Below are 12,800 nucleotides of genomic sequence, written 5' to 3'. Positions count from 1 at the left end.
ACTGAATATTCACGCACAAAAGAATGAAACTGGACCCTTATCTCACTTACATTATACACAAAAAATTAACTTAGAATGGATTAAAGACTTAAATGTAAGACATAAAATTGGTAATATCTAATGGTTTGCATAGTTTCAGAAAATTGGTGTCTATATTTTGTTGGGCATAATATGATGTTTGTTCTGTTTTACATAAAACAGAGTTCTTACACAGTATTCAAGTCAATCAGTTATTTAATTTTTCATGACACACACTTTTAACATTTTTTCTTTCTTGTTCTGTGATATTGACAATATCGCATACACACACACACATACAGAGAGAAAAAAGAAGTCAAATCAAAAACACCTTGCAAATACCCATACCATTGCTGATGATGAGTCATATTATGGAGTATTTATAGAATTTTATATTAGATAGGACTAAATAATGATCTATTGGATCACTTTAATTTTCCACCTAAGGAGTCCAGAGGTCTTACATATTTCTTTCAGTACACGTTCATTTCTAAAGACAAGATTTGTTTTTGTTTTATTACATTTGTTCTGTGACTTTAGTCACATCTGAAAACCTTTATCACTTGAAGTCTTTGTAGTGATTGAGTCATATATTCACTGATCAACAAGCCTACAAGAGTAGCAATTCTTTAACATCTGTATTTCCTTTTTACTGCTCTAAGTTTACACAAGGCAAAATTAATCAGTAAAAGAGGAAAAATATCTTCCACATACAAATTTTGTGATGAAAAGTCTAAATTGAGTATTGAAACATATGGCAGGATTATTGTGTAGGTTTTTGTCCCATACATGGATCTCTGCCTTTGAATTTATCTCGTATCCTGTTTCACCTCTCTTTTGGCTTTACTATGAAGGAGATCACGCAAAAAAAGTTCAGAGAAACAATCTATACTTAACTAATGGTCTCTGCATTTGAGTTGCAATTTTAAACTTTTTACTTTAATCATTTCCATATATTTCCAACAGTCAGAACTCAAAATCCACATTTGGGTCCTAAAATACAGCTTTGGAAAAATGCTAAAATTCTCTGCCATAGGTCAGGATCTAAAGTTGTGAGTAAAGTCATTTTTAGCTGATCCTAGTTGGCCTTACAGAAGAATTTAGTACCTTAGATCAGAAATCAGAACTGCGCATGAAGACTCAAAAAGCTACACCTGTACTTTTTCCCCTGGATTTTGGAGGGAATAAAATAATTTCTCTTATGTAGTGAGAAATATTTTTTTTTTACTTATTTATTCCAGTCTATAAATAGGAAGAGTATGAAAGTAGGTAACATAACTCCCAAGTTGAGCTAACCATTTGAGATGGAATATAGTTACATTGAGCGGAACCTTGTGAAATGAGATTGGGCCACATCCTTATGAGTTAAATAGAAACTGCAGAATTAGAATCTTGTGGGCAGTACTCTGTGAGCTTTATCTCCTTTCAAATGTGAAAAGAATAATTCTCGTTTCTGGGCAGAAAAGGGAACAGTTTGAGAGTATCTTAAGGCAGTGAAGTTAAAGAGGATACCTATTTTTGTATTCTTCACCCTTCTTTCACTGTAGGCCCACCAGCTTCAATTTTATATCACCTAGTTCAATACCACATTCTAGAGATGAAGGAATTTTAACTTAGAGAAAGAAAAATGCATATCTTACTTTTTGTTCAATAAACAATTTTGCCCTCTCTCCTTTTCTCTCTCTTCAAAAGAAAGCAAATAGCGTCTCTTCAATAAAGAACTTTCTACAATTCAATAATATGACAAGCAATTCAAATAAATTGACAAACAATTGGAAAGTTATTTTTTAAAAAGATATATGAATTACCAGTTGGGGGTGGGAGTGGAGAAAAAGAGGAATTTGGTCTATTCTTTGTCTATTTCTGTATTCTTTTTTCAAATGCTATTGTAAGCACAAGTAGTGACAAGAGATTTTCACGTATTGAGGTATACGGGGAAACTATTTGAGCTCAAAATTGATTCAGCTTGAACTAAGGAAGCTTGACTTATGGTCTATCAAACATACGTTGTACATCTACTTTAACCATTAAAGTAAGGAATGCTCTCTCTTAAGATAAGAATGCATACTTCCCCTCCTACACCCTGTTGGTAAAGCCTGTATTAGTCCCTTCCCTGACATCAGGGTCATGTTGACCTGCTAATTTGCAACTAAACGCCTCTTGAAACTTTGATGAAAATATATTCTGGGTGTGTTTAACGTATGTCCTTTGTTCTAAAAAGATATAAGACTGTACTGAAAACCATGCTTCTCCAGAATGCTTTATTCCTTTCTGGAAGAGTCCTTCCCAGGTTATAATCCTCACTCTGGCTCAAGCAAAACATCTTATTTCTCTTACCTCTAGAATGGTTATTTGTTATTTTGCATCAACAGTACTATAAATGTAAAAATTATAAAATGATAAAAATTTGAAGAAGCCACAATAACTTTTCTAAACACAACAGAACAACATAACATGTAGAAATCCATGCTCTCACCTTAATAAAGAACATAAATAAATCCTTGTTCCATAATTAGGAATCTTGCAGCATTCAGTAGTCATCATTATATGCAATAGATAGATGACAAATTCAAAAATAAACAAAATTGGTCAGGGAGAAAAAAATGTTTTACTAGCATGTATAGATACAACTTTAGAATTACAGCATAGTTTATACATTTTCCATATGTCATCACATCAGAATAAGAGTACATTGTACCCTGCTTTCCAAATGGCCACAAACTATCAAAGCAACCGTCTTTGGAACTTTTCCCTTTCCAAAAGGACACTAATAATTATTCAGTTTGACTTTGCTAAGACTGGTATATTTTGGTTTGGGATTTTGGAGAGGCCCACCCCAAGTCAGTCATTATTTCCACTAGGTACTCCAAATTGTATTTATTCCTTTACCTCACATATGATTAATGAGTGTATATACATGTTTGAGATAGTTCTTCGCACTGAAGATGCAACTGTAAATAAGTCATATAATTTCCTCCCCTAGCGGAGGTTTATTTTATAGAGGGAGACAGGCAATATGCAATATGTGATTTAGATTAGATAGATAGGTATATGATAGATATATTACATTAGAAAATAGATAAACATAGACAAACAGTTGTACACCTTACATAGAAAAATAAAGTATGTTAGAGGATAGAAGTATCTGCATAATAGGGAAGTGAACAATGAGAGGTTGGACAGTGAAACATGTCTGGAACAACATGGACCACAGATTTAAATGAAAAATTAAAACTATCAAATTCCTGTAAGATAACATAGGAGAAAATCTAGAGGAAGTTGGGTTTGGTGATGACTTATTAGACACCAAAGCACAATTGATGAAAGAACTGATAAGCTAGACTTCATTAGAATTAAAAAAAAAATCTGCTCTGTTAAGGACACAATCTAGAAAATAAAAAGGCCACAGACTGGGAGAATATATTTGTAAGTGACATATCTGATAAAGGACTATTATCCAAAATATACAAAGAATTCTTAAAACTCAACAATAAGTAAAGAAAGATCTGATTTAAAAATAAGCTGAAGGTCTTAACAGACACCTCACCAAAGAAGATATACAAATGGCAAATAAGCATATGAAAAGATGCTTCACATTATATGTTATCAGGAAGATGCAAACCAAAACAACGAGATACAACTGTGCACCTATTAGAATGGCCCAAATCCAAAATGTAACACCAAATGCTGGGGAAGATGTAGGTCAATAGGAACTCTCATTCACTGCTTTTGGGAATGTAAAGTGGTACAGCCAGTATAAGAGAAAATTTGGAGCTTTCTTTTGTATGTATGTGTGTATGTATGTGTGTGTGTGTATGGATATATATTATATATGTGTGTACATATATATCTTTCATTTTTTGAACATACAAAATGTGGTACATATGTAATGTATACAACTTGATGACTTGATGAGTATGGAGATGAGTATACACCTGTGAAACCATCACCACAATCTATGCCATAAACATATACATAACCTCCAAAAGTTTCATCCCACTCTCTTTTTATATTATCATGTTTTGTGTGATAAGAACACTTAACATAAGATCTACCCTCTTAGTGAATTTGTAAGTATACAATACAGTATTGCTACAAAACTAAATATATTCTTATCATACAATCCAGCAATTGCACTCTAGCATATTTACCCAAAGTAGTAGAAAACTTATGTCCATGCCAAAACCTGCACATGGATGTTTATAGCAGCTTTATTCATAACTGCAAAAATATAGAATCAACCAAGATGTCTTTTAGTAGGTGAATGGATAAATAAACTGTGGCACATATAGACAATGGAATATTATTCAGCACTAAAAAGAAATGAACTATCAAGCCATGAAAAGACATGGAAGAAGCTCAAGCACATATTACTAAATGAAAGGAGCCCTTCTGAAAAGGATACATGTCCTATGATTCCAACTATATGACAGTCTTGAAAAGGAAAAACTCTGGAGACAGTAAAAATCCAGTGGTTGCAGTGGTAACAGGAAAGGGTGGGATGAATCAGCAGAGCACAGAGGATTTTTAGGACAGTGAGATTACTCTGTATGATACCATTATGGTGGATATATGTCATTATTTATTTTTAAAAACACATAGAATGTACACCATCAAGAGTGAACCCTGATGTAAACTATGGGCTTTAGGTGATAATGTTAGTCAATGTAGGTTCATCACTTGTAATAAATGTACTACCCTGTTGAGGGATGTTGATAGTAGGGGAAGCTATGCATGTGCAGGTGCAGGGGTATATGGGAAATCTTTGTACCTTCTGACAAATTTTTTTTTGTGAATCTAAAACTTCTCTAAAAAATTAAACATATTAAAAATGTCTGGATAGGTAAAATTTAAGCTGAGAATGAATAATTTGAAGGAGTCAGCAATGTAAAGTTCTAGGAGAATTTTGTTGTAGGCAGAGGGAACAAGTGGGAAGCCTTGATACCATAATGATCTGTGTAATTAAATATAGAGAGAAATCCAGTGTGACAAGAGCATGGTAGACAATTTTGGTACCAAATGAGGGCAGAGAAGTGGTCAGCAGCCAAATGATTAAAGGCCTTATAAACCAGAGCAAAAGAAAAGTTTATGCTAAATGTGACATTGATACACTAGAAGGTTTAGAATAATGAGGAGCATGATGATTTCTGTGCTGAGAATGGGATATGAGGGGATGTGGTGGAGAAATAGGGGTCTTCACTTGCATTTAGGAGGCTTTTGGGGTTTCCATGTGAGACATCATGGCTGATTGGACTTCTGGTGTGGAAGTGGTAGAAATAGAGCAAAGTAGACCAGTTCAAATATTTTGGAGGTAGGCAGGACTTACTAACAGATGAGCAGGGTGAAGAAAAAGGAATATGAATGACCAACCAATTTTGGATTGAGTCAGAGGTTAGACGTCAATATCATTTACTGAGTTAGTGAAAACTAGGGGGAAAAACAAGTTTCGGGGGGGTGATATTAAGAGTTATCTTTGGGCATGTTAATTTGGAGATGTCTGGAAGAGAGTCAAGTAGATGCTTCAGTTTGATATTTGGATATATGAATTTGGAGCTGAGTGGAGAAGTCAGTACTGGGTTTAAAATGTAGGATTCAACAGAATAAGAAAGGTATATAAAGTCACGTGAATGGATGGAATAACTCAGAGAAATATACCGACAGAAAAGAGAAGAGAGGTTTAGATAAAAGACACTGCTCTTGAATTTGGTTGTGTGAAGGTTCCTGGTGACCTTGATGAATATCAATAGAAAGTAAAGGCAGAAGCTCAATTGTCCTTTCATTATACACTAAATTTGAATCTAAAACTTGACCTTTGAATAGCATGTTAGAAAATAATCTTAAGAGCTTTGTCTTTTCAGAAGAAAAGGGAGATTTAAAATGATTCCTCAAATTCTCAGAGATGCTGACATTTCCAGAAAAGTTTGAACATCAGACCATAGAATTTTACTAAAAGCAGAAGGAGAATGAGGAATTTCCTGGAAGGGAGAGAGGAGAACAGCAGGGCAGGATTTGACTCTGTCAATACAGCTGATCGAAATCAGCAAGGTAGGGCTGCCTGGAAGACCATGAGTTACAGTAGCCATTGAGCCTTGAGTAGTTGATGTAGGGGGACAGGGACCAACGTTTAAAGAGCAGAGGAAACAATTATACCTCACTGTTTATAGAAAGCTAGCTCTCGAGAGCAGGTGAAATAGGAGTCCCTTCCTTTAATATCAAGGAGAAGTTTCATCTTGCATCCAAGAGTTTATATGGGAAGGATAAAGGGGAGAGAAAATCACTTAGCAAGTTTTGCAACAATGTTGAGTTTATCTGAGAGGGAATATTTTAAATCAGAAAAGATCACTTAGCAAGTTTTGCAACAATGTTGAGTTTATCTGAGAGGGAATATTTTAAATCAGAAAAGATTTAATTGCCATTAATTAGGAAGTCCAAGGTTTTGCACTTTGCTTTGTGTTGTTTTTTATTTTTCTTCACGTTAACAGGAGTTATGGATCACAAAATGTTTAATATAGTTATAAAGATATAAAGTTAATTGTGCTCACATCTAAATAATATCACATAGATATTTTCACTCATAGATTCTGTTGAATTCTGGTTAATTCGATTTTGTATACACATTTAGCAATTTATCAGGAATCTGTTTAATATGCTTCATTTAATTGGTAATTTGGACAATTTTGATTTTCATCCTTCCTTAAATGGAGAGAAGTTGTCCACTATTTTCTTTTAAAGAAAAAAACCTCTCAATAAGTAATTGTTAAAGTTATCATATATCGTGTCAGTCTCTTCTACCTCACAATAAATAACTGTTCTTCCCTTACCCTTTTCACAGACACTTTCTGAATCTTCATTCACGTTGAGTTTCAACTAAATTCTTCAACTATTTCTTATAATGAGAAAACCCAAAGTTGATAAAATTCTAGTAAAAATCTAGTCAGCAGATTACAGAGATTTCATATGAATGGTACATGTCAATTCAAACCTTTATATTGATTCTATTATTGTTTATTCCTACTTGGCTTAAAAGAAAACAAAACTAACTTACCAATTGTGTTTATCTGAGCTTGGAAGTGGAACATTCAACATCCATCCACCTAGTTGTGGCTGTTTAAACTTCAGAGATGGTGGTATAAGTTCACAAGGAGGGAATAATGTTTTGCTTTTTTTTCTTTTTGAGGAATGCTACCTTTAAGTTGTACTCTTATTTATTTGAAAGTAGACTTTCTGAAATTTGTTTATCTTCCTCTCATGACTTGTATGGTTCTTTATTTAAAACCGTGGATGCAACTTGAGACTGTTTGAATCTATGGATTCAACCTACCCCTCCTTGGATTTTTTTTGAAGTCTTTGTTGATTTTTTTTTTAATATCAACAGATTCAGCATGATTAACTTCTATGTCCTTATTTGAATATTCTTCTTTGAATCTTTCTAGGGGTCTTTCACTGAATCCTTTATATCTCCAAATTTAGCACAAATATCTTCCAAGTCCGTCATTGAGTTGTGTCTGAACTTTTTATAACATTTCTTACATTTTTAACGGAACTTCTGAGTCTTTCTTTGTATTCTTCTTTGCCTCATTTAAAAAAAATTATTTAGTTCATTCTTTGAACTCCCATTTACACTCATAGATTCAGTTTCAGACTATTAAAATTGTTTTATCAAATATGCTTTTGAATTATTATCCAAGGCCTACTTGCCCTTCTTTGCATCCTTCTTTGCGCCCTTCTTTGCATCCTTCTTTGCATCAACAGATTCTGTGTCAGTATCTGTTTTGGAATCCTTTGATTTGCTATCTGTCTTACTGGGCTTCCTTTCATCTTTCTTATCCCTTTTACTCCCCTTCCCCTTTACATCTTTCTTGTTCTTCGATTCACCACCTTTCTGACTGGATTTCTTTTTGTCTTCTTTCTTATCCTTATCCTTCTCTGCACCTTTTTTCTCATCCTCAGATTCTGTAGCTGACTCTTCACCCTTCTTTGAACGTTTATCTTTTTTGCCATCCGTTTTTCCAGTGTCTGTTTTGCCTTTAGTTCCTCTTTCTATATCCTTGCCTTTCTTTGAATCTTTGTTTTCCACCTCCGGTAAAGCTGTTGGTTCTGTTTCTGAGTCTGATTTCAGCTTCTTTTCCGCCTTCTTGTCTTTTCTATCTTTCTTATCTGTTGGTGGAGATAAGGGCTGCTTTACACCTGCTGCTTCAGCACCTTTCTTGAGGCATTGAGCTGATTTAGATGGAGGCTGCCTCCTGGCAGCTAAATAAGCAGATGGTCCTTCGGAAATTGTCATTAAAGAACGGTACATCCATAACGGTCGTCTACGATCTGCTCTTAATTTGTCTTGATCATATTCCTGAAATATTGGTTAAAATAATGTTGAACAACTTGGGTGTGATTTACACAGCCTTTATTACCAGATATCAAATAGATTTTAACTTAAACCATGAAAAGATCTTATATTTTAGTAAATTGTGGATAAGGTGGAGATTTCATAGCTTATTCTGCTTTTCCAATTTCATTCTGTTTTGGACTAATGGATAGTCATGCCCAATTTGGGGCCTAATTTCAATTTAGAGGATCTTCGTGATTTCCGCAAGATTTCATATTAAAATTGGTAGAGACCCCCACTAACTAATGACATATCAGAACCTCTCTTCACAGTCAAGAGAGGTTTTCTTTTTTGGACTCTGTGTTCTTGAGAATTCTTGGGATGTCTTGCCTACTCTCCATTCCTATGCTAACTCAGAAACTAATTATTCTCTGATATCTGATAGTTTCATGTTCAGGTATATCCTGGTCTCTATCATCACATTCAAAGCTTCTGAATTTAGAATGCTACCTATAGTTAAAAATAAGAGCCCGAAACTCCTTCTGTTTGACAAGGTATAAATTGAGTATTATCAGTTAGGAAATTGCAATAATGAAAGCTGCAACATTCAGTGCACATTAATTTGTGCAGAATGGTGCGTTTTGTTTTCAACGTCTAACCAAACATTTGCAGAAACATAATTGCAAAATTAACAAATTTTGGAGAGAATGTTAACAAAAAATAGAAAAATAAATTGAGTAAAGAAAAGAAAGGAAAAGAACACGAGCAGACAGAAAAAACCTGGATCACTACTGATTGGATACATTTTCTAAAATGAACAACAGTTGATGATTCATTTATCATGTGAAAGCTTTTCTTTGAACATTTTCATATCCCATGATGACTCCAGAAACATTGGGAAATATTTGTCTTCCAATATTCAGAATCCTAAATTTTATGTTACAGGAAATGAGGAAGCATTGAAACTTCATCAGGTTGTAATGTAACTCCATAATTCTAATGAGGGTGTTTCTCCACTTGGAGGAAATTTTTTGAATGTTCATACTAACTATAGCATTAGGATCTCCAGATTTTTGTGCTCCTTGGATACATATTTTCTATAACCTTGGGTTTCTGAACAAGTAGTTAATGTGAAATGAGGGTAATTTTTATACGATGAAATGCAAATAAAATAGATCTTTCTCCAAATAGTAGAATTTGAATTACCTTTAATTATGCTATCAAATTTGGTATTTAAAAGCCACATATGAATTGAAATAAAACGTAAATTTTCATTCCTCAGTTACACTAGTCTGATTTCAGGAGTTCAAGAGCCACACTGGAGTGCAAAGATATAAAATATTTCCATCATAGAAATCTCATTGGTCAGCATTGATCTGTAACCTTTATAACTATATGTTCTTTCACAAGTTTATTACTAGGGAAATTGTATGAACTTGTCAATACTCACAGGAATTCTATTGTCTCGCATTTGGGAAGGTATTGATCTCCTTTTTCTTCCTGGCCGTGGTGGTTTGGGAAATCCAAGGACAGAGTGTTGAAGACTCCATGTTTTGCTACTTACTTCACTGACTAAGATAAGAAAATATTATACACTTTAGAGAAAATAGGATTTCACCAGAATTCAAATCCATAAGGTAGTATATTTCTTGTAAGTGAATAAACAAATTATTCAAATTATCACTTCATTTATTTGGTGATGTTTGAAATTCTCTATTAATATGAGGAAATAAAAATTGATTTTTCTATTTTGATCAACTTTACAGCTAACTATATAAATAGTCATTGTGAAACTAATGTGGTCTGTAATAAAAATGGAAAGAAACAGTTTTGCTGCTTCCTTTTCATCTTTCTCTCTCTTCCAGTCTTGATTTTTGCTTTGTACTCTTTTGGTTAGCATATAATTATTTTGAGAAGAGAAAATATGAATATTACTTCTGTAGCCCCCAAAGTACTTAGTGCAGTACTTTTTATAAAATATTTAGTAAATGTTTGATTGAATCTAAATGCTGATACCTAAGATCTCTTTAGGTGGTAATCATTTTCCAAGCTACAAGAGTAAATGTTATACACCCAAGAACTACATTGTTATAGGTGTTATATTAATGAAGAAAATTGACAAATTACCTACAGAATTGTGACTGGGAGGGTAAAGTTACCTGGAAACCGTAATAGAAATGGTTACAGACATTTAGGTTACCACTGAGAACATGAGAGAAATATCCTCACTGTGATTAAATATGTGCAATAATACTGTGTGTAAGAGAAAATAGACTTGTCCTGTGAGTCTCCTAAAGACAGAATTAGGATCAATGAAAAAATATACAGAATGAAAGACATATTTAGGTTCAATATGTGAGGGATAATCACTTGATATATGAAGTCCTTCAAAATCTGATTGACTGGCCTCGTCAAGTAATGAAATTTTTTGCCAGTTATAAACCTGATAAAATCTATCAGGAATGTAGTAGAAGACGTTGCTGACATGGGTGAAAAGTTGTTTATCCAGTTTCTACATTATCATTCAACAGTAAGATTATCTGATTGTATAATTTCTATCCTGTAACTATGTCCACCATTATGTGGCTGACCATATAGGCTTAATCTTCTTTAGATTTAAAAACAAAATATCTTTAGAAGGTGTTCACTGAGCCCATGTAAAAGATATCTTGGAAGAGAAAAAGTTTATTTATTATTATTATATTTTCTTGCTGAGGAAGATTGTCCCTGAGCTAACATCTGTGCCAATGTTCCTCTATTTTGCATATGAGGCATCAGAGCTTTGCTTGATAAGGGTATGTAGGTTCATGCCCTGGATCTGATCCTGCAAACCATGGGTCGCCAAAGCTGAGCATGCAAACTTAACCACTATGCCACTAGGCCAGCCCTGAAAAAGTTGATTTTTAATAATACTCCATGACAGCTATTGCTTTATCACTTTGAATGGAGGATAACAATCACTTATCCCTAAAATTAATCATACAATTTTTTAAAAAAATTCTGAACTCTCTCTTACCTGGAATGTAATTATCATGGGTCCCAAAGTTTACTTTCTGGCTATTAAAATAAGAAAGGTTTTAATTAATTTATGCAAAATCACTCTAAATAGATCATTATTATGCATAAGCACTTGCCACCGCCAACTAGAGAAATATTTTGAATTCTCAGGTCTCTACTATTATGTTAGATTAATTTATGCCAGAAAAATATAGATGAGCAAATGTGTGTTTTTAGCAAAAACTTCAACAGAACTAAAAACAAAGTGGATAAAAACATTTAAAAAAGCACCTCACTGACTTACCACATCTGAAATATAGACATTTACTTATTTATTTTTTGTGAGAATGATTGGCCCTGAGCTAACATCTGTTGCCAATCTTCCTCTTTTTGCTTGAGGAAGATTGGCCCTGAGCTAACATCTGTGCCAATCTTCCTCTATTTTATGTGGGATGCCACCACAGCGTGGCTTACCAGCAGTGCTAGGTCCATGCCCAGGACATGAACCTGAGAACCCCCAGCTGCTGAAGCCTAGTGCACAAACTTAACCACTATGCCACTGGGCCAGCCCTGACATTTATTTATTTTATGTTGTGAAACCACGATTGAATTATTTTTCCCCACCTCATACTCCAAATTCTCTTGCAATTGAATTTTAGCTAAGACATCCCTTTGAAAACACTATGCTTAGGTGAAATCAGGTTCTCAAAATACTTAAACAAATCCAAATCATTCAATGGCATATGCGTGTGTCCAAGAATGTGCGTTTGTCTCAGTGTGGACCACAAATATTGATATGGATTTTGATTATTTTTATTCTCCATGAAAATCTGGAGATCCTTGAATGACAGCCAAGAGTTCTCTTATTCTATCTGTTCCAAAATACTTTATGATAAAAAATGAAGAATCACATTGAAAAATGTATGTATCTTACTGAAGTGAATGAACTAGCTCAGTCTTGAATCAAAACAACCCGTGATGTTGCTTGGGAATGTATGTGTCTGCTAAACACATACTCTTCTGGTGTTAATGGCATAATTATATAAGAAACACCACGTTACACTAACGAGAATAAATGTAAAGTTAACTAAGCATTTTAACGGTTTTAAAACATAAAATTTGACAAGAAGACTTACAATCTTGGTGCAGACATCTCCCCCACTTGTGATTTGCCAGAACTTAAGCACTGTACATTCAAATAGTGATGTTGAGTGGTGACATCATAAAGAAACCAACATCACTGGGAGTTAAAGGGGAAAAACCAGAAGGGTCTCTTGAACTTGTGTTTTAAAATGTTCTCTAATATTCAGTCTAAGAATGGTGTTCTCTTTCACTCATCATTACTGTCTAAATACAATTGGTAGTTTTAAAATCCTGATTGATTTTACATCTTAATAAAATACTTGTTTCAATTTTTCACATAGCCTTAATGTACTGACTGATATGACAAAAGGATGAATCT

At 33.9% G+C, this 12,800-nt stretch overlaps 1 protein-coding gene across 7 annotated transcripts in view; it reads right to left on the bottom strand.

Annotated features, from left to right (window-relative positions):
* The window catches only part of LOC103548718 (cylicin-2-like), a 45,010-nt gene extending 32,459 nt beyond the window's left edge, over positions 1–12,551 (bottom strand). For 4 of the 7 annotated variants that reach the window (XM_070596979.1, XM_008516647.2, XM_070596981.1 and 1 more), the window contains exons 1-4: positions 12,475–12,551; positions 11,358–11,398; positions 9,792–9,913; positions 7,064–8,365 (exon numbers count right to left, since the gene is read on the bottom strand). In XM_070596979.1, coding sequence (XP_070453080.1) covers positions 7,709–8,365; positions 9,792–9,913; positions 11,358–11,398; positions 12,475–12,491 — 837 coding nt within the window. In that variant the 5' untranslated portion in view covers positions 12,492–12,551 and the 3' untranslated portion in view covers positions 7,064–7,708. Of the gene's footprint in view, positions 1–2,494; positions 2,539–7,063; positions 8,366–9,791; positions 9,914–11,357; positions 11,399–12,474 lie in introns of all 7 variants that reach the window. The other 3 variants (XM_070596980.1, XM_070596983.1, XM_070596982.1) reach the window with 1 other exon arrangement.
* Positions 12,552–12,800: the final 249 nt, after the last annotated feature.

This window comes from Equus przewalskii, chromosome 26 (genome assembly GCF_037783145.1).
Source record: "Equus przewalskii isolate Varuska chromosome 26, EquPr2, whole genome shotgun sequence".
In the NCBI taxonomy this organism is placed as follows: domain Eukaryota; kingdom Metazoa; phylum Chordata; class Mammalia; order Perissodactyla; family Equidae; genus Equus; species Equus przewalskii.
The sequence above is the reverse complement of the archived record's forward strand: the minus strand, read 5'-3'. Positions and strand labels throughout refer to the sequence as shown.